At 40.4% G+C, this 22,847-nt stretch overlaps 1 protein-coding gene and 1 pseudogene across 1 annotated transcript; one reads left to right on the top strand and one right to left on the bottom strand.

Moving 5' to 3' along the window:
• Positions 1-202: 202 nt before the first annotated feature.
• On the bottom strand, positions 203-22,567 carry MTCH2 (mitochondrial carrier 2). Its single transcript, XM_006896674.1, has 13 exons — positions 22,481-22,567; positions 20,143-20,227; positions 19,356-19,462; positions 12,391-12,417; positions 12,152-12,214; positions 10,332-10,389; positions 10,017-10,068; positions 9,570-9,629; positions 8,314-8,407; positions 7,130-7,177; positions 6,178-6,245; positions 2,376-2,451; positions 203-289 (listed from the first exon to the last, which is right to left on the bottom strand). The coding sequence occupies exons 1-13, from the start codon at positions 22,565-22,567 to the stop codon at positions 203-205; spliced, it is 912 nt and encodes a 303-aa protein (XP_006896736.1).
• Positions 2,657-3,486, top strand: LOC102860439 (annotated as a pseudogene).
• Positions 22,568-22,847: the final 280 nt, after the last annotated feature.

Raw genomic sequence — 22,847 nt, 5'->3', positions numbered from 1 at the left:
GTAACTAAAGGGGGGGGGAATCTCAGCGGTAAATTCTGTTTTGTTGGAAAAAAGAAAAAAGGCAGACATCAAACACCTCCATTTTCCCAAGATTAAATGATTATTTAAAAAAAGCGCGCCACACTGTATAGAAATCAGCATTCTCTCCCATAATTCTGTGCATCTGGGACTAAAGAAATGTCACTGTCCCTGCCCCACATCTTCAAATTAACATTCTCAGGTCACAACAGTAAGTCTTCCCAAAGGGGACCTTCCGGAAAAACAAGCTATTTCCTCGGCTCATATTTCCCTGGGGGGAAAAAAAAGAACATGAATAAATGAAATACTGCATGAAGAAGAGATCAGTCAGTTCAAACCAGCAGAGTGAAATTCAACTGGACACATTTTTAGGAGACATGAGGAGAGTGATCAGGACAAGCCTGGGCCCAACCCCACAGAGCAGGGATTTGTGTTCTGACTCAAATGTCAGAATCCAAGGATTCTGTGCTGTCACGGCACTAACAAAGTGTGATTTTGCCTCCTGGCTCAGGCAAGAAGGCTTGACATGGAGTATGGCTCTGTCACTTGCTAGCTGGGGCAATCAATAGACCTCAGGAACCTAAAGTAAAATCCAGTTCGTGCTAGCTTTTATTTTTTAATGAAATGATCATTTGTTGCAGGAGTACTTTTCTGGCTCACCTGGATACAGCCTGTGTGGGTAACACACTTGGAATTACCTTGCCTGCTCTAAGCTGGTTTCTTATATGGGAAGTTGCTTGCCTGAGGATTACATGAGCTCTTAGCCTAACACTCGTCATATAATAAATGCTCAGTCAAGATCTACTACTCTTTTAAGAACTTAGGAGGAACCCTGCAGGTAGATGATTAAGCACTGGGCTGAAAATAAACAGGTTGGTGGTTTGAGCCCACCAGCTGCTTCATGGGACAAAGATGAGGCCGTTACTTCCAGAAAGATTTCTAGTCTTAGAAACTTGACAGGGCAGTTCTACTCCATCCTAAAGGCCACTGTGAGTTGGGATGGACTTGATGGCAGTGGGTAAGCACTAGCAGGACCAATGTGCCCCGGGGAAGGTGCACTGATTCCCTAAGAGGAGCAGGGAAATAAAGGCCATTTTTCCTTTCAAGGGAGAAGCACATCAAGAGATCGTGTAATACAGAGTCTGGCACTCGGAAGGCCAGTGTCAGGACAGCACTGAAACCCTGCTCTAGCCGGGCTCGCAGAGGGGAGCGCAAGACACACCATCAGAACAAATGCAGCCGCAGCGGCAGTGCCTTTTCGCTCAGAGCCCAGCTGGGGAGGCCTGGGCTCTGTGAACAAAGCCTTTCTCATCTGCAACACCAGAGCTATACGAATGCAACAAAGGGCTTTTTTTATTCTTTTTTTCCCCGGATAACTTTAAAAAGTGCTTCCCACTCAAAAACAGCTTGAAACTGATGGTAGGTCACTTAAAATGATTCTGTGCTAAATTTAGCAAACAGGCCATCCATTATTTTAGGTCTATTAACACTTTGCTTGGATTGATCTAAACCTTCTGGTTGCAAACAATATACCTCATTGTAGTAAGGAATAGAAGGAAACCTGTGAGAACCCATCTCGGGTGGGGCTGCTTTGTTTTGCTGGTTTCCCACCATTGATTAAGTGCAGCTTTATCACCTTCCTTTTACCTTGTATTAGAAGGATCTCTGATGGTTCTAATCCACCAGCAACTCTGAGGGAGAAGGTGGGAAATCTCCCACTGCCATTCACAGCCTCAGAACACTGTGACAGTCATAAATAAACAATTCCTTACTTCTCAGCTTCCTTATCTAAGCTGTGTGGAAATATTTAAATACTCAGGAGACTCTGAGCAATTGAAAAAAAAAGGAAGCTAGGGGGTGGAAGCAGTGAAAAAGTCTGAAATGAAGATCATCATTTTAACAACCAAGGTAACTGTAGCCTAACTGCAATTTGAATGGGGTGACTCAAAGGACTTCTAGGTCACATCTGGCCTCTTTACATTATTTTTTCCGTTGCTGCCTAAGCACTACATTTTATTACTATGCCAGAAAAATTCAGTTGAGGCAGCGTACAGGGGACAGGAGCTGGCAGCTAAGGGCTGACCCACAAAGAATCCCACTGAAACCTGGGTTTCTAGTGACATTATTTAAGAAATTAAATGGAAGGGAGCTCTGGTGGCCTATTGGCAAGAAGCTGCACTGCAATCCCAGAAGTATGTGGTTTGAATCCACCAAATGCTCTGCTGGAGGAGGGGCAATCTCCTCCTGTACCAGTCAGATCTGATTTGACAGTACACATACAAAATAATAAAATAAAATTAAAAAAAAAAAAGAAATTAAATGGGAACAAACCCAGACAAAATGAAAAGGAGAAATACCTCTTTCTGTAGGATGGACCAACAATCTATCCAAGAAGTATATACTGGAGCATAAGGAGGGGAGCCGCCAGCAAGCCTGAAAGAGGAAAAATGCTTAGTTACTCAAAACAGTCTCGGCCGCACTCGTTGCCCCCTGACAGTGGCATCTGCAGCTCGCTTCAAGATGGCCACCTGGCTTACATTCATTTTCTGCTGAACAATTTTTAACTTTCATTGTCTTTTCCGCCTGCCTCGATCGCCTCTCGCTGGCTGCTTTTTCTGGAATCGTTTATCAAGCAAAAATGCATCGAACAACAAGAATCAAAATCACTGAGCTAAATCCCCACCTGATGTGTGTGCTTTGTGGAGGGTACTTCATTGATGCCACCACCATAAGAGAATGTCTACATTCCTTCTGGAAAACATGTATTTGTCCATTACCTGGAGACCAGCAAGTATTGTCCTATCTGTGATGTCCAAGTTCACAAAACCAGACCACTACTGAACGTAAAACTCTTCAAGTCATTGTATACAAATTAGTTCCAGGACTCTTCAAATATGAAATGAAGAGGCGGGGGGGATTTTTTAATGCAGCTCATCCTACCGCAGATGCTGCCAATGGGTCTAATGAAGATAGAGGAGAAGTTGCAGATGAAGATAATTATAACTGATGATGAGATAATAAGCTTATCTATTGAATTCTTTGACCAGAGCAGATTGGATCTGAAAATAAAGATAAAGAGAAATCTAGGAAGAAGTAAATGATAAAAGATATTTACCATGCCCAGCAGCAATGACTGTGATGCACCTAAGAAAATTTCTCAGAAGTAAAATGGAGATACCTAATACTTTGCAGATTGATGTAATGTATGAAGAGGAACCTTTAAAGGATTACTATACACTGATGGATATTGCCTACATCTTTATCTGGAGAAGGAATGGACCACTACCTACTTGCAAAAGAATGAAGATCAGTCACCAGAGAGATGGCCTGACCAGTACTGGAGAACTGGAAAGTGACTCTGGGAGTGACAAGGCAAACAGCCCAGCAGGAGGAATTCCGTCCACTTCTTGTTTGCCTAGCCCCAGCACTCCAGTCCAGTCTCCTCATCCTCAATTTCCTGTACCATGAATGGAACCAGCAACGACCCCAGTGGTAACTACTAATCTTCTTTTGCAAATAGACCTCGAAAATCATCTGTAAATCGGTCTTCAGCAACCTCATCTGGCTGATACTTGAGACTGTTAAGGAAAAATTTTAAACCCCTGATTTATATAGATATCTTCATGCCATTACAGCTTTATAGATGCTAATACATATGGTTATCGTCCAATTTGCTTTCTTTTGTAGTGACATTAAATTTGGCTATTAAAAAAAACCAAACACATCACAGTCTCAAGAATTTGATCAACTATCAAAATACTCTACCACCTAGAAGGTGCTGCAAGGTGCAATGTTTTTTTCCCTTCACTTTATTTATGTACTAATTTTAGTGAAGGGTTACAAATCATTCATTTTCATTCATTCACATTTTGGTTTAGACTTAATTACAAATGATTATTATAATATGTAATCAAACCCAGGCCTTTTTGATGAACAGTCAGTTGGAGGCTTAGAGCATCCTACTTAAAGCAGTTATGATTGCTGCAATGGGCTCTGGTGTGTGAGGATGGCAGAGGATAGGACAGGGTTCAGATCTGTGGTATTTTATACAGTTGCTCTTGGTCGTACCTGACTCAGCGGCACCTAACAACAACAACAACAACAATCAAACCCAAGCGTGTCAGAGTTTGTGAGGATGGTACAGGATAGGACAGGTTTCAGATTTGTTGTTCACAGGGTCGCTCTGAGTCATACTCAACAGCACCTAACAACAACAGTCAAACCTTTCTTGTATACTGCCTTCCCCTTCACCCAATGGATCTATTAATTTGAGCTCACCCAAGGGGCAATTTTAGTCCTGATGAAACTTAACTATATTGAAGAGCAGGAAAAGACTGAGCATTTCACATTTGGACAAATCAAACTCCAGAACAAAGTAACTACAGGATTAAATAACAGAGAAAGGAGATTTAAATATTAACTGGGGTTCACAGAAATCTTGAAGATGACAAAAGATCTAAACTGTGGTGACTCTTCAGCAGGCTGTTGCCGCTGCTGGGTGCTGTCCATCAAGCACGATTCACAGTGACCCTATGAACTTTGTCCTATCCTCATTTTCTGACATACTTGAGAACTGTGTCAATTCATCTTATTGAGGGTCCTGCTCTCTTTTAATAACCCTCTACCTTGCCAAGCATGATGTCCTTTTTCAAGGACCAGTCCCTCCTAACATCATGCCCAATGTAAGTGAGATGAAGCTTTACCATCCCTGCTTCTAAGAAGCACTCTGGCTGAACTTTGCCCAGGACAAGGATGTTTATTTGGCAGCCCATAGGATAGTCAGTATCTTCTCCAAAACGACAACTCAAAGGCACCAATTCTTCTGTCATTCTTATTCACTCATTGTCCAGCTCTCAGATGTAAAGCAAGTGACTGAAAAGACTATGGTCCAAATCAGGTGCACCTTAAGTCTTTAAATTGACATCACTGCTCCAGTAGTTTGGAGAGGTCTCTCACAATAGACTTTCTCAGTATATCATGTCTTTTGATATCTTGACTACCAGTGCCAGGTTCATTGTGGATCCAAGTAAGATAAAACTGTTGACAATTTCAATCTTTTCTCCAGTGGTAAGAATTTCAAATCCTTCTCACTTTCAGCAAGCAAGGTTCTATCATCTCCATAATGTAGGTTGTTATCATCTTCCTCCAATCCCACCGCCACATTCTACTTCATTGAGTCTAGCTTCTAGAAGGATCTGCTCAGCACACAGATTGCACAGGTGTGGAAAAAGGACATAGCTCTGACACACACCTTTCTTGATTTTAAAACATGCAGTGTAACCTTACTCTCTTTGGACAATAGATTTTTTTACATCTGTTTTTATATGAACATAATTAAAAGTCCTGGGATTTTCCTGTGCTAACCCTATAATGTTCTCTCTAAAAAATTGTGAACATAAGACTAATAAATTCAACTTGTCCCTCAATTAGGCTGAGTGAGTATGGGGCAGCTGCTTTCATATCCCTAACAGAACATAATGTGATGGTCAAACTTTGCTTCAAATTCTGCCCAGATACCCATTTGTCATCTTGTTTTGAAAACAATGATATGTTTCATGGATACTGTGTTAGGGACTATATTGGAAATTGTCTTCAATTCTCTCAAGGGGTCAAATGTTCTACTCTACCTGGTAGGGTTGCTTGGTATCTATACACTGGAAACCAGTGAAGCCCAACACCAACTACTCTTTACAGTCAATACAGTGAAAAGTAGCCTGAGAACTTCCTGGAGACTAGGAAATGTTTTACTTCTCATTCGTTAAAACTCACTCTCTCCATGAAGTCCTCCATGAAAAACAGCTCAATTTCTGTCTAGACTACTGTTACTCATAAAAAAAGAAGACTTAAAAAAAGATGGGAAAATAGAATTTGCTAATTATTTTGCCTTTCTTTTTAGGATAGAGCCTGTTCTATTAAGGCAAGCACCTACTACTTATAAGTACTTGAGAAACATTATTTATTTATGCCCTTCTTGATTCCAAAAAAAGATGTGAGGTGACTATTTCTAGATACAAACTGCTATTGTGCTGTATGGAACATGCAGAGGAAAAATTCCTAGAAAACCTCATAGCAGATCTTTTCTTCCCCAAACGTCTTTCAGGGCTGCTCTGTCAGGCACCTAGCAGTCAACTCCTAGGATAAAAAGTGCAAGGAGCTTACCCACAGTTGTTGACAGCCATAAGATTAGAGACAAGCACGAAAGGGTAGGTCAGCATACTGGCAAAAAACTGTCGAGTAATAAAAAGAAACGGCAGCTAAGTTATTGTTTCATTCCTAGTTTTATTTATTCTGTTCTTATCCTTCCCTCTCAACAGCCCAGAACTGTGTGCCAAATACTCCAACACTGTTTTGCTTTCTTAGTATCGTAGGACAGGCTGGTTAACATATTTTTTTAACTTGATGATGCTCATTCTCCTTTTTTTTTAATTTTATTTGTGTGTACCATCAAATCAGATCTGACTGGTATAGGAGGAGACTATCCCTCCTTCCCTGGCAGAGCATCTGGTGGATTCGAACCATGCACCTCTGGGATTGTACTGCAACTTCTTGCCACTAGGCCACCAGAGCTCCCCCGATGCTCATTCTCTTAACATATCAGTATAGTCAACATTCTAGCAAAAGGCCAGGAGACTTCTCTTATCCTCCAAATTATCATTCAAATGAAACTGAACTATATTATTTAGGAGAACAAGTAAACAGTATAAAACAAAGCAAGCCAAGCCTCCTTTGAAGGACAATGAAAACTACTTTTAAAGTCAACTTTTTGAAGACTCCATGAAGTTTAAATAGGATGAAGTTTTCTTGTGTATATGCACACAGAAATATGTAAATATGGCCTGAGAATCTGTGAGCTTTGTGAGTTGTTAAGATTGTCATTCTCTATTTGGACACAAATATTTATTTTCCAAGAAGACAATGAGTTGCTTTTTTATTTTTACAAAAAAAAAAAATTCTATTTTGTACTGGTTTACATACAAAATGTGTATACATTGTGTTACATACAATCATTCAGTTGCTTTTAAGCAGTTATAACAGAGATCAAATAAACAGTAATTAACAAAGACCAAAATCGCCCACAATTATTCCTAAAAAGAGGATTAAGAAAACTTACTCCTGTGACAGCTTGAGAATAACTCTTCATTTCACTCATGGTAGAAACCTAAAATAGGTACAAAGTCTTTATGAAACTAAGTAAATGAAGCAGATAATTGAGTTAGCTGTCCCTAACTGTATCACTGTATTATATACTTTCTGTTAGCATCAGTTTCTGTTAGGGTTAAGATGCCTTTAACATAAAATATTAATTATTAGCAGAAAAAGATAGTTATCAGAACCAACTCCTTAATTAAACACTAACAAATTCTGAAGATGGTTCTGAACTAAAAGTAGTAATCTCAGAACTCAGAAAGTTAAGTCAAGATTTGTAACCTTTTATCCATGTTTTGGAAATATAGTCCCCAGAAAACTGTATTTACAGTACATTTATAGGATACAGGATGCTCTATTACGTATATACCTTAGACCGCAGATATTGTGGAAAAGGTCAATCTCTATACCCAAGGCGTGTAAAACATGGACACACTGCTTGGGGTGTTCCCTTTTCCACCACACTACACTATGGAAATGCTAAGGAGCCCTAGTGACACAGTGGGTTAAGTGTTGGGTCACCAAGTGAAAGGCTGGAAGTTTGAACCCACCTGCTTCTCCAATGGAAAAGGATGAGACAGTCCACTTTAAGATTTACACCCTTGCACACTTGCAGGAACTGTTTTTCTCTGTGCTGTAGGGTCTCATAAGTAAGAACTGACTTGATGGCAGAGGCTCTGTTATTTATTTACATATATCAGGGCTGCCTGTGTACAAAGAAACCCTCCACTACAGAGGCAGGAAACTTGCTTCCAGGAGAGGCTGGTTTTCAAACCTCCCAGTCTGAGGTTTCTAGTAAGCCCAATATAAAAAGCCCCTCTGCCTTCCAGATTGGATGAAAACCCCTAGGAATACCATAAAACTGTTCCTTGCTTCATGGTGTCCTCCCAAATGAGGAACAATGAAGCAGCGACACCCTGGCAGCCCTGGGCACGCTCTGTACAAGCCCGGGGAAGCTTCTTAGGTGCTGGGCTCTTTGAGAAACAACAGGGACTCTTCCATCAGCCTCAACTGAGGACTGATCACTTTTACCCACATAATGGTGAGTCTAGAACAAAGGAAATTGTCATCTTGCTTTGAAACCAACCTAGCTGTTGTCTGAGTACAGTAAGTCAGCACCAGTACATCTCGTCAAGGTCACACACCTACCCCACTGTCCAGTGCATAGGTATTGACGAGGTAGGCCAGTGAGTTACAGAGCCACAAAGAAATGATGTCACCTAGGAGGCGAGGAATAAGACCCCTATATGAAGAAACAATAAAAACAGGAAGAACCAAGAAATGTCATCAGTCAAAAGATAATTCAGCCAATATAAATACTTCTCAAAGAATTCAATTAAAAATGTTGCTGCGAACTGAAAAGATACTACACACAGAAATCGGGCTCTCTTACCGAGTTTTTTCTAGATTCACAATCTGGACCTCATCTCTAATGACCTCTGTTCCCATTTTAAAAATGCAGGTCAGCTCTTTCCTTTTGAACTATGGCCAAGGACTCAACTTACTATTAACAACTCTAAATAAGAAGGGCAAGTACTTTGGAGCAGATACTGAAAAACAGCTTTTGTTACAATAGTTTATATGCAAATTTAGTAGGTCAAAAGATTGAAAAAACTGACAACGCGAGAATAGGTCAAACACAAAAATAGCTTAGACACATCAAAAGACATGTCTTCAAGACCTGGGTGACCAAAGTGAGGCAGCATGGGAAGAATAGTATCGCACAGACTGAAATCTAGGGCCCCTGTGCCAGGCAAGTGCTGTCAGTGATCAGCTAGGCGACTCGCTGCAGATCAGCTTCCTGAGTACTTTCTAATCTATCAAATAACAAAAGCTTTCCTGCTATTATGATCAAGAAAATCATGAAGAAACACTGAAAATTACAAATTCCCCTTTAGCTAATAATACAAAGTTTTTATTGTTAACAGAAAAATGAGGTTTAGCCCAAGTTCTCCAAAATAAATTCAAGGGAATGTAATACAAGTATACAAAAAATGGTTCTTTCAAGAGAAGGACAATAAATGTTAAATCCTTTCTCCAGTTTTGAAAAATCAATTTTCCTAATTTTATTAACTGTATCTAGCTAGGAAGGTGGTGAATCTGATATAGAAAAAAAAAAACAAAACACAAAAACTCTTCATTTCCAATGTTTTAAATACCCAGAAACAAAGGTTTGGATCTTTAGAAGAGAATTAAAGCCAGAAGCAATATAAAGAGAACCGCACAATTCCTCTAAGAATTGAACAGAGATTTATTTACTGCCTGTATTTTAATGAAAGCTTTCTTCTACTCACATATCAATCTCTCTCTCTCGGTGTCTCTAACACACACACACACACACACACACACACACACACACACACACACAATAAGAGAGAGAAAGAGGGATCTCAGTATCTACTCACGCAAAGAATCCTAGGATGCCCTCTTCACGGTAGATGGTTACTATGGAGTCATAAAGTCCACTAAGCACACAAGAAGAAGGAAAGTTAAAAACACAAAAATGGTAACTTTATACAAAGTCAAATTTCTATCCCCCCCTCTCTTTTCTAGTATACCCTGGCTCTACGGAGAGAGCTGAATTTGGAGACAGAAATAAGATAGTAACAGTGTTAAGAGTGCAGTGACCGGAGCCAGGGCGCATCTCAGCTTCAGCAGCTCTGCAGCCTACTCTGAGACCCCCAAATCCCTTTTCTCTTTTGCTGTAGGGTAATTTTTTTTTTGTGAGGCGCAAGAGGACTTAAGATATAGGAATCTGTTCTATAAACTGCGAGGTATCATAAAAATGCAAAGTAGTATCCTATCTGTTTGGCTTCAATAGATCTTAAATGGTTAAAACCAAAAACACTTACCAATATTTGGATTCTCTGCCAATGAACTGTACCATTGATCTCAGAGTGATCACTACAGAACAGAGAGAAATATTTTTTTAAAAGCTACACTGAAAAATGTTTTGATAGCCCTGGGGGGGGAAAGGTTTCTCTGTACTTAAAGATACTTTTGTTATCTGGATATATTGGATAAAAAGCAAAGGCAAGCAGGCAAACAGAAAACATGCAAGAAAGGCACTTTAGTCAACTGCCATGTGAACCTCACTAAGAAGTCAGGAGAGGAAGTTACAAAAGGGAGGTGGGAATCAAGACTGCAGTTACCCACTGCAAACATACCGTGGAAGGGGTGTGTGATGAGGGTAGCAGCAGAACGGGCCATCATCTCTCGTGTTGTCTAGAAACAATCAACACACACTTCTGAAATCTACATAAACGACACTGACATCCTTGTGAGAAGGCATGTGGGTTGGTATTGTAGTTTGTACACTCATTCCTCCCTTAACATCATGGCAGATGAGGTCGTTATGGGAAAACAGGCATGATGGAAAATGGATGATGATCACGTGAGATCACAAAACAGATACTGACGACATCTTGACATCACTGTCAAACCACTGAGCATCATGGCCCAGCCAAGCTGACATACACCGCAGCCAGTGTCCCTCTCACCTTGCACCATCGTTAATGTGCAAACAGTGGACCATCATTAATGTGCAAAATAGTCTAATCTTTGATTTCATTCAAAACGGAAATGTCTAATGAGACGATTGATAAGAGAGGAGCGGGTGCTGTAAGAAGAATGAGAACTACACAGCACTCCCGCCCTGGAGTAGGAAGAGCAGCTCCAAGGGGCCACAACATAATAGTTGTTCTATCAGATTTTTCACTTATGGATTTCATTCTTCTGTTATAGTTACTTCACAGAAAAGATCTCTGCAAAGTAGGTACTGTTACTGTTGCACGCTGGCAGATAAAAACAAAAGCATAAGGAGTGGTCACCAGGAAATCATCAGAGAACCAGAAACACACGATGAAGTCTGCTTTTACAGTATTAAGTCATTAGCTAAGTGTCATTCCCTTTACCCTGCACAGACATCGTAGGGCAGAGAGCGAGCAAATTTGATCTGTCTGTGACCACAATGCTACAGTGCACACCATCCTTCAAGCTGCTGCATTTATTGTCTTCTTTTATCTATTCATCACTCAGTAACTAGGTGAGAAAGTTACATGTTATCGCTTGTAAATGTAGTAGATTTGCCATTCATTTCTGCCCTTAAACATTATCTGTTGTCAATAAGAGGTCCTCCCTACCCCCTACCATTCATAGAAGTTATGAGAAGACGGCATGTTCCAGTGCAGTGAACTAAAGAAAATATAAATTTATACAAATTCACTTCATGAAAATGTCAGAAAACAAAGCCATTTCATTTTGTCTTAGACTTTCCATATTTTCATATGTATTTTATATATATAAAAGATAATATCTATTTTCATAATATATATGTTCATAATATATATAATATTTTCATTTTATATATGTATATAAAGATAGCAACTGTAACTTTATTTGAAACAATGAGACAATGCAAAGACTGAAAAGCAATAGAATTGTTCTAGATTTCACACACGAGAAGTCAGGCAAGAAAAAACTCTAACGGCAGGAGATGAAAGTGGGAAATGAGCAATGAGAAACACCCCAAAGTTAGATTCATGCCATAAAAGCTTTTCTGGACACAAATCTAAAATCCAATGGACAAAAGTAACTTAACACTCTTGTGCCAGGGGCTTTCAAGTCCATTATAAGTCTTCAGTAGAAACATTTTTCTTTTCATTTTGTAGAAGAAATGAGTGGATAAATGAGTTTCCTCTTCAGTTAGTTACTCTTGCTGAAAAGAATCTATTCGAAAGATCCAGTAATAGTTGTCCACATTTTGCCCGTGGGCTTTTTACAGAATTTTTTTAACAAACAAAAAAAAAATAAATTGTTATTTCAGTGCAAATTTACAGATCATGCTATTTTCCATTCCTCTCTTGTATTTTCACGTTTCTTTGGGAACTGACACCCAGTACACAGGTGTGATGACCCTGAGTCCACAATACCCCACCGCTCCCAACCTGATTTAGGGAAATGGTGTCAGATGTAATTCACCTCTTACCTCCTTGATAACTCGGTCAAAGGAACATGGGCTGTCTTTCTGAATACTTCCAGGTCCTAACTCCTGAAAATAAAAATCAAAGAAAAGAGATCCTGATGGTTTCCATACAAACTATTACATTGGTGAGTGCCCCACCTGGCATGAGAGAGAAAATGACCACATGGCCCCCTTCTAAGGAGAATTAAATAGCAAGAACACATAAGAGACAGGGCCCACACACAGAATCAGCAACAACGCACCTCTGTCTTCCCACAGTCCTGGTAGTGCTGCAAAGAAACAAACAGAAGACAATTAGGGCTGTTACAAGGCCATGTTAGAGAGGACAGAAAGTAAACCGGCTACATTCCCCCATCCCCAGTCTCTCATTAACTTCGCCTTCTTATCAATTTGAAATAACTGTTTCTAACGGTGGTCTTGTTGACAAGATAACCAATTAGTTAGCTAGAGGACATTCTTACTCAAAAACAGAAAAAGGAAAATCACAGATTCCTTTACTAAATATACACACTCAACAAAAAAATAAGCTGGCTAAGGCATGGTGCAGGGCTCCTAGTCTTCTGACTGAATATGCCAGACCAATACCAAATTAGGGCAAGATTGTTGTCTTCATTGTACAGAGAACAGAGAAGTGGTGCTAAGTCTGAATAGCTGAAATTGTCTCCCTTTTCTTTTAGTATCATCGGACTGTTTCTAAACAAGCAAAGGAAAAAAACCAAATCAATCCCCAAATACCAAATAAAATTAGAAAACCAACAACAGCAAAACCCCAAGACCCTTTTAGAGAACATGGACACAGTCAGATCATAGTGAAAGTGAAATATATTTGTGGGCTGTTTTAGAAATAAAAGGTAGACTAGATGAAAAACAAATCAGACAACGGATTTAACATGCTTTACTATAATCTTACTATAAAATTAAGAAAGTTTTACTACTTTCTCAAAATAGTAAATAAAAAACCCAAGAGAACAAAGATCAAGCAAAATTATGTCTCTGGACAAATTCCAGGACCTTTGTTAGCACTAACTTTAATAGTTTCAGACCTCTTTAAAAAATTCTCACTCTTTTTTTCCCAAAAAAAAAATTCTCACTCATTTTCAATCTTTGCTTTTACTCTATCAACAAAATGGTTTCTGAATAGATTTGAGCATTGCTTTTTTTTTTATATGTAAAGGTCCGAGTTTCCTCAAATCTGAGTATGTCTTTCTTCAACCCTCATTTAGATTTCATTTGTTTACATATTTTTGTTTTTAAGTGGAAGTTTTTTTACTCATACACATTTTTCACATTATCATTGATTATGCAATTATAATATCTGATAAATCCCTTGTTGTATACCTTTATGCAACTTAACTATTTTTAATATCCTCTCTCCCCATCCCAACTCTTATAACCATTCAAGAATGATTCTGTCTGTAAATCTATCCTTAGATTTTTAATAATTTCCTCTGGACTTATCCACGTAGTACAGTGTTTCAGATTCTTCATTGTTTTTTATTAAGGTATAAGATTTATGTATCCTAATGTATACTATAGTGTCTTTATCCATTTGTCCATTGATTGGTCCTTGGGTTGTTTCTCTCTCTATTGCAAATAATGCTGCAATAAACATCAATGTTCATATGTTTGCACCTCAGCTCTTATTTCACTGGGATATATACCTAGCAGTGGAATTGTTGGTCAAACAGTATTTCTATTTTCCTACTAAGTAAGTGTCAAACTGCTTTCCTTAGCGGTTGCACCATTTTACATTCCCTATAATGTATGAGGGAGCTCTGGTGGCTTAGTGGTAAGAAATTGTGCTGCCAATGCAAAGGCTCGTGGTTCGAACTCACCAGCTGCTCCATGGGAAAAAGATGGATAATCTCTTCCTGTGTGATTAGATGCCTTTGAAAACCCGCTAGCAGGTTAGCTGTGGGTTGGTTTTGACTCAGCAGTACACAAAGATGACAACAGTGTCTAAGAGTTTCAATCTCTTCACACTTTTGTCAGCATTTGTTGTTTGCTGTCTTCAACTCTGCCATTCTTGCTGGGGTGAGGTATCTCACTGTTGCCGGTGTCCCACCCCCTTTCTTTGTTGTTTTGATACGCATCTTTCTAATAGCTAACGATCTTGAGCATTTCTTTGTGTGTTTGTTGAAGTCATCTAAATGTCTTCTGTAGTGAAGTGTCTATCCATTCATGTCCTTTGCCCATTTATAATTAGGCTGTCTATATCTTGTTGAAGTGTTAGGGGTTTTCTGTAAGTTTTAGGGACGAGTTCCTTGTCTATTATGTCTCTGTCATTTGGCTATATTTGAAACACATATTCAAATTTGCCTTTTCCTTTCCATGAAGGAACTTGGTCTCACTTGTGCTCTACATCTATACACAAAGCTCTTTCAGCAGAGGATGACGACTGCCTTTCCACTTATAAATCTCACTGAGGTAATGATAATGCACTTTCCTCTGAGTCCAGAGAAGGGTGTGGCTGAAAAAAGAAAAAGTGTCAATCCACCAAATACGATGGTCCATTAACTACCATCAACTTGAAAGGGCGCATGGGCTTGGGTCCACAGGCAGCACAGTAATAGAGACAGTCCCTCTTTATTACAAATCTGTCTTTAAAAGCAGAATAGTTAGGTACCTGACATCAGTCAGTCAAATATTTATCTAAGTATATAGTGTGCAACATGCATTTCTCTGGATAAAAAGCTTTAAATATCTCCAGATAAACTAAACATCCTGAACATAATAATAGTGTGATGATAATGTTTTGATATGAGGGCTAAGTAGCTCATGATTTCCTCATAGGAATCACTGTATGTACCACAAATGTTTACTATAATAGACTTTACTTGGGATTCCTAATTACCACTACCAGCAGATACTGAAGTGCCCTAACCTGGGAACAGCCTGGAGGAAGAAAGAGTAACACAATGATTAAAGGAGGAAACAGTCTACATGTCAGGAAATGACTAAGATCGACCTATCTCAAATCAATGAAAACCGAAAAGAACATAAAGCTTAAGCAAATTAGATGATGAAATTGTTTAACAAAATCCTTTCCTTATCAGATGCTAAAACAATATTGAGGAAAACAATGAATTCTAAAACAAGGACTATGAAGGTTGTACAGCATATATTATTTAAAGGAGTAGTTGGAATTTTTCACATCTGACATGTGATAAACCCAAACCCAATGTCACTGAGCGCGAGCGCATTCCAACTCAATGACCCATCAGATTTCCGAGCAGTAAATCTTTAAAGACCTCCTACAGGGTGCCCCCTAGGTCAGAACCACCAACCACTATGGTTAGCTGCCTGACAAGTTACATTCTACACCACTGAGGCTTCTTTCTGACATATTAACAGGTTGAACATGTAAATTATTAGCATGCACTGCTTCACTGAGGTGCAGCAGAGAGGATAACATACAGCCTTTACTGCCATGAGGGAGCTCTGGTGGCCTAGTGGGGAGTTACACTGCCAACCGAAAGGCAGCCAGTTCAAATCTACAAGCTGCTTTGTGGAAGAAAAGATTGGCAATCTCCTCTCATGCATTTTATAGTCCCTGAAAACCCACTGGAGGGTCAGCTATGAGTTTGTTCCAACTCAACAGACTGACTTAATGAACCAGAAAAACTGCTGTTGTTGTTAAGTCCCATCAAGTGTTGACTATGACTCATGTTGTTGTTAGGTGATGTCATGCCAACTTTGACTTACAGTTAGTTACCCTAGAACAATGGATCTGAACCCTGTCATATCCTGTGCCATCCTCACCATCTCTGACACATTCGAGTCCATTTTTACAGCTCCTGTGTTAATACACATTGCTGAAGATCTTCCTCTCTTACATCGACCCTCTGCTTTTCCAAGCATGATGTCCTTCTACTATGACTGGCCCCTCCTAACACATACCCAAAGTTATCTGAGGCTGAGTTTCACCATGGCGCTCTGAAGAACACCCTGGTTTCACTTTCTCCAGGACAGACTTGTTTGTTCTCTTGGCAGTCCATGGGATACTCTGCTCTTCTCCAACATCACAACTCATCCTTACTCACTGTCCAAATTTCAGATGCACAGCAAGCAACTGAGATGATCATGCCTCGGATCTGGTGCACCTTGGTCTTTAAATTGGCATCGCTGTTCTTTAGTACTCTGGAGAGGTCTCTGACAGCAGATATTCCCAATGCAACTCATCTTTAGATTTCTTGACTGCTGATATCAAGGGTGCTGACTGTGGATTTAAAATGAAACTGTTGACAATTTCAATCTTTTCTCCATCCATCACAATGTTGTCTACTGGACCAGTGGTGAGGATTTTCGTTTTCTTGATGCTGAGATATAATCCATATTGAAGGCCATAGTCCTTGATCTTAGCAACCAGATAAACAACAGATATGAACCTTGCCCTGTTCTCCACCATCCTCATGATTTCTGACACACTTAGGCCCATTGTTATTGTCACTGTGTTATCCTCTTTCTCTGAAACCTCCACATGATGTCATCATCCAAGAACTTGGCCTCTCTTCTCAAGTCCAAAACATGTGAGAGAAAATTTTATCACCCTGGCCTCTGAGGAGCACCCTGGTTGCACTTCTTCCAAGACAGATATGTTTGTTCTTTTTGCCATGCATGGGACAGTCAGTACTCTTCTCCAACAATACAATTCACAGTGTATTCTTCAAAATCAATTCTTCTTCTGTCATTCTTATTCACTGTCCAAACTTCAGATGCATAGGAACAACTGAAAATACCATGGCTTGGGTCAGGGTACCTTAATCTTTAAGCTGACACCATTGCTCTTGAGCACTCTGGAGATCCTCGACAGCAGATTTTCCCAATGAAAATCATTAGACCCTGATATTCTTAAACACATTCATGCTCAACAACCTGTTCTTGTGTAAATGGTTCAGAATTCTTATCTCTAACACAGTTACAAGATGGCAAAGGGTAAGTTTGTCTATAGTAATACTTCCTAAACACTGCGGTTAAGAATAAACTTGTTGTTGTTAGGTGCTTTCAAGTGGACTATGACTCACGGTGACGTTGTGAACGATGGACCTGAACTCTAAACATGACCCTGACCCTACCCAGTGCCATCCTCCTTCCCAAAAGTAGACCTATATTGTTAACAGGTGCAACTGAGAAACCAGTGCAATCAAAATAGAATTGTTAAGCTTTAGCATCTTAAGTAAAAAAGAAGCCAGAGAAACAAAGGGCTTAAGAGGAAAGAAACAAATATAACTAAAACATTAATGAAGATCTGAAATATACAGAAAAATAATTTACCTTTGTATCCACCCACTAACTATAAACAGATGCTAACATCTTGCCCTTTGTTTTCAAATCTCTTGCCTTTAAAATAATACAACACAGATATAGCTGAAATCCTAACTCTTAAGCCTCCCACCTCCCCTAAAATCAACAGTGCCCCATAGTTGCTACTTCAAGGGTTGTGTGGTTTATTTTTCTTCCTCCAAAGTTTAAAGTGATGAAATGTACCGCACATACTGAAGAATGTACAAAACGCTAATGTACAGAATAATAGATAAAATTAAAGTCAAATACTCTTAGTAGCTCTGACCCAGGTTGAGGAAAAATCATTGCCATTATCCCAGGCCTTTTTACCCATGCTCTCTTTCCTCTACAGATATTTACTATCCTAACTTTCAGGGAGCTCTGGTAGCACCGTCCTTAGGGAGATGAGCTGCTAACTCAAAGGCAGTAACTCTCTGGCTATTTGAATCCATCAATGGCTCTGAAGGAGAAAGACGGGCAATCTCTTCCCGTGTGGTTTACAGCCTATATCTAAAACCCCAATAGAGAGTCAGTAGTGAGGTAGCTGTAATTTTGACAACAGTGAGTTGAACTGATCTTGACTTTCATTTTTACTTTGTCACTTTTTTTAAGAAGTCCTGGTGGTGTGGTGATTAAAGCATCTGACTACAGTATAAATTCACATGGCTCTGTGGGAGGCAGATGCGGCATCCTCTTTCCAAAAGGATTTACACAAACTATGAGGATTTACAGTTTCAGCCCTGTGAGGCAGTTCCTTGTAGGGCTGCCATGAGTTAAAATCAACCTGATGGCAAAGAGGTTTTTTTACTATGGTAATACTAAAAACAAGAAAATAATGGTGGGAGGTAGGGGGAGAAACTGCATGTTTTAGTAAGCTTCCTTCCTCCTTCAAAAAAATAAACCAAGCATACAGGAGACTGCAGCTACCTTAAGTGCAGACGTAAGTCTTGCAAATCATCAACAGCTGTGGGACTAGGATGAGAGAGTGAGAGCAAGAGACAGACAGAGAGAGAGAGAGTGTGTGTGTGTGCTTACCACAATAAGCAGCAAGACTTGAGGAAGACCCCGGTGAGCGTGAGACCAGAATGAAAACAAGACCCTAGTAAGAGTGAGACTCTGGTGGTGAGATCCTGATGATGGTTGTGGACAGACTCTGGTATTGTTATGGAGAAACTGGCAAGGTGTAACCAGAGGAATCCTGAGATAATGTCACAGTTAAAGGCTTTCCTGTTCTTGCTGGATGACTGAAGGAGAAGCTGACTTATAACCACTCTGAGGCATACCTTGCTAGATGATTGTTCTTGAATTTGTGTTGCCGAACTGAAATCAGGACTTTTTACTAATTAAGGAATTGTGTTTTGCTGTTAATCTGGCTTGCGACTCCTGGACTAAACCTAGTCTTTCATGTGTGAGATTCCTTGCCTTCCCCTACTCTCCAACTTATTTCCCCAATCAATTCCAATCTTGATATAACAACTGTGAGTAAAGTCTGTGAGTCAACAATGAATATTGAACCCAGCAATTGGTGAAAATTGATGTAGGAGCATTGGGAGTGGCGTGTCTGACCAAGGACCTATCTATTTGCTGCTAGGCTATTACTGATGGTGTTAGTTCTCCTTAATATGAAGCAGGTAGAAGTCAGATTTGACCGCCCTGTAAGACCATATAAGAGAATGAATTAAATCTGTGCTCAGAAAGACTAGTTCAAAGGAAGGTAACATCATTCTAAAATAACTACTTCATTCTGCAAGCACACTCCTCATATTCAGGAAAAAACTAAGAATGGTTATTTCAAGAAAATGTTTTTCAAGAGGAAGAATGGCCAAGATTATAGCTATATCTTTGAATTGCTCCTGATTAGAAGAACCCACTGTATATATAAATGGTCACCTCAATCTATAGGAAGACTTGACTTTCCACTCACCTGTAAAACTTTACCGTGGACCACTGTTCCAAGGACTCCTGAACACAGCCGAGGGGTTAGACCAGTGAACAAGCCCCGCTTCCCATCAATCCTTGCAATGTGCTGCGCTAAGAACATAAGCCAGAAACTTAAATTCCAGTTGGAAAAAGTGAATTCATAGAAATTTCAAAGAAATATGCCTTCTTTGCCATCTTAAGAATTCTATCTTTTTTGAAAGGGGTTTTTCTATCTCAGACCTCAATGTTGTTAAATTACAAGTATATCAAAGACAGTCACTGTCATGGGTCAAATTGTGTCCCCACAAATATGTGCTATCTTGGCTGGGCCATAGTTCATAAAGATTTGGCAGTTACAGAATAATGTCACTCCCCATAATATGATCTGACTGAAGAGCCAACCAACTATTTACGGATTAGAGTGAGATCCTACACCCTTCATCAGGTCACATCCTTGATCCAAAGGGGAGCTTCCCTGAAGTGTGGCCTCACAAGAGATAAAAAGGGAGAAACAAGCAGATGCAAACTTATTTACCACCAAGAACGAAAAGCCAGGAGTAGGGTACATTCTATGAACTCAGACTTGGGAACCTCACAGGCCTAGGGAAAGCCAGATGCCCAGGGAGATACCTACAGAAAGCTAGGCCCACAAATGCTGAATGGACGTGAAGGTCCCTCTTTCTAAACTGTAAACCAACAGAGAAATTTTTCCCCTAGCACTGACATACTCAATTCCAACTTCTAGCCTCTTATACTGTTGAGAGAATAAATCTGATAACTAAGATACTTACCATAACAAAAGAGACCAGGAAGCTGACATACTTGCCGTCCAAAAATATTTCGTCCTATTGTTGGAGGAAGAGGCTCATATCCCACCTTTCAAAACAAGGGCCTATATCAATACCAAGCAATACTCTCAAGAAGTCCCTGTTTGCAAGATCTTGGATAAAGAACAAAATCAAGGTTTGTTCATACACACACACACACACACACACACACACACACACACACATATATATATACATATATATATTTTTTTAACTGTTGCCCTTCCAGCAGATTTTCTTTTTTAGTCACTCATTGTTCCATATTTCCCTTCCTCCCCCCTTTCCCAGTCCACTTTGCAATGCACAAGGTTTATAATCTTTAACACAAAAGAAAATGTAATTTACCAAGGCAACAATGAAGTATTATCCTTGTCAGATTTAATTTCCTCTCTTTTTTTTTTTTTTTAATTTCCTCTCTTAATTTTATCAAATGATAGGACAGATTTCAACAATTTCCAACCACTGTGGAGTGCATCCTTTGGACTCAGGGAACCTGGGTCTAGTCTTTTTTTTTAGTTCAAATTCTATGAAATGAATCATATAATTGAGATAGACTAACAAACTTTTTAATAGAATAAAGAAACTTTTCTGTTAGGAAAACTGCAGCTTATGCGGAAGTCCAAAAAGAATTTTTAAAGAAAACCGAGAGGATTCTTAACTTTTGGACAAAATGAGAAGACATTCTCTAGCCTAGTATCAACTGCATTATTTGGCGAGTAAAACAAAGCACAGAGGCAAATGCAAATACAGCTGGATAATTCACTCGTGAAGTAATTACAAGGTTAATTTCATGTTCTATGGATAGAATGTCATTAGCAATTAATGAATGACATTTCAATTAATGAATGGCCTTTAACTCTAAAAGAAGTAAATAAATAATGGTTATCTCACCCCCCCCACAGTATATTTGGGGTTTTCAGTGCCAAAAGTTGCTTGAAAGAATAGTTTTGCTTATTGCTCTCACTCTTAACCGGAAGACAATCACTTGGCTAAGGTGACTGAAAGTCCAAGACAACTATTTTTAAAACTTCAGAATTTCACCAAAACCTCTGAGATACTTGGCAACACACAGATGTGGTGAAATCAGGATTAGGGATATTTACGTTTTCAGACAAGAACACTGTCCCTTATAAAACCTGTCTTCAGAAGTAGTGGTATCATACCAGTTGTACAAAATGCTGCTTTGCCCTCAAAGGTGCCAGTTCTCGCCTTCCGACGTCTTATTACATGCCAATCACGGTCTTAGTTTTGGGGTCAAATGATTTTTTTACAAGAGATAGAAAAATCTAAATGCACACTGGTCAACTCAGTAGCAGATAAACTAGATTAATGTCAAGTCAAGAACAGAAGTGTGACTCTCCTTAGGATCTTCTGATATTTGAAAGGCAGACTGTGAGGCCCTTCCGGACAAGGCTTCCAAGAAAACTGGCCCCTTCCCTGGCACATAATTACGCTAACTGTCAATTAAGGTTGAAAAGATGAATGACCTTCACATCATGAGAAAACTGTCGAAAAGCAGCTGAAAACACTGACAGTCCTATCAGTGAAAATGGACTTGCCTGTGAATACAAACCACTTACCAAGAAATTCTTTTACAATATATTAAAAAACTAACTCCTATGTTTCAACTCCCCAAGACTCTCAACTAGCCACACTTCACTGTCATGCACCACATGGGTGGCTGCAAAGAAAACCCTCCACGGATCCTTCCGAAATTTGATTCGGCACCCACTTCATTTGTCACTTCTGAATGAGCTCCTTGTGTTGATCTAGTTAGTGCTAAAATCTCGGTACCGAATAGCAACAGTAGAAGGTAAAGCAGAAAAGCAGTGGTAATAAAATGTTGGCTCTATGGGTTCGAATTTAAAATGACTTTACAGTATATTCCATGTTTTGAGTTTGGGATTTTTTTTTTAGGGGGCTTGCGAAGGAGGCGGGAGGTGAATGCTCATTTCAGAGAAGGGGCGAGAGGAGAGGGCGTCCCCACCCTGGAAAGCCTTTAGTGGCGACTGGCCAGGATCAACATCAGGGAAGAAAAAACAAAGTTCAGGGAAGCCGCCGCGCAGGGCAGGGTGGCAGTTGGCAAGGGAAGAGGGAGCGGGCCTCACGGCGAGGAGGGCCCGCGAGGACCCGCCAGGAGGGTTCGCGGGGCGGAGGAAGCTGGAGGTCGGGGCAGCAGGTGAAGGAGCGGCATCTCGGCGGCATGAAGGCCCGGGAAGGCTGCAGCCGGATCTCCAGGCGCCTCGGGGAGCGGCGATCCAACAGGGCGCGGGCCGGGGAGGGCAATGGCGACAGCTCCTACCTGGATGAGCACCTTCACGTACATGAGCGGCTGGGACAGGATGGTGAGACCGGAGCCCAGGAGCACCTGACTGGCCGCGTCCGCCATGATGGCACCTGCGGACGGACGGACAGACTGACGGAGCCACCAAGCGAACGAGCCGGCCCAGGGTCACGTGCCAGGGCCGCCGGCTTCACTGGCCCGCCCGCCGCGGGCGCGCGCACGCATGCTCTGGCGCGCGCCTGTTCCCCCCGCCCCAGACCCCGCCCACCATCCCACCCAGAGAAACGGCAGGCGCTCGCGACCGGGCGCGGGAGGCGGGCGAGCGGCGCATGCGTCATGGTGTAGGCTCCGCGCCCTCCACTAGGAAAGGCAACTTCTCCTGAGC

The sequence above is a fragment of the Elephantulus edwardii genome, unplaced genomic scaffold, assembly GCF_000299155.1.
Source record: "Elephantulus edwardii isolate Elephantulus edwardi_28Jun2011 unplaced genomic scaffold, EleEdw1.0 scaffold00189, whole genome shotgun sequence".
In the NCBI taxonomy this organism is placed as follows: domain Eukaryota; kingdom Metazoa; phylum Chordata; class Mammalia; order Macroscelidea; family Macroscelididae; genus Elephantulus; species Elephantulus edwardii.
The sequence above is the reverse complement of the archived record's forward strand: the minus strand, read 5'-3'. Positions and strand labels throughout refer to the sequence as shown.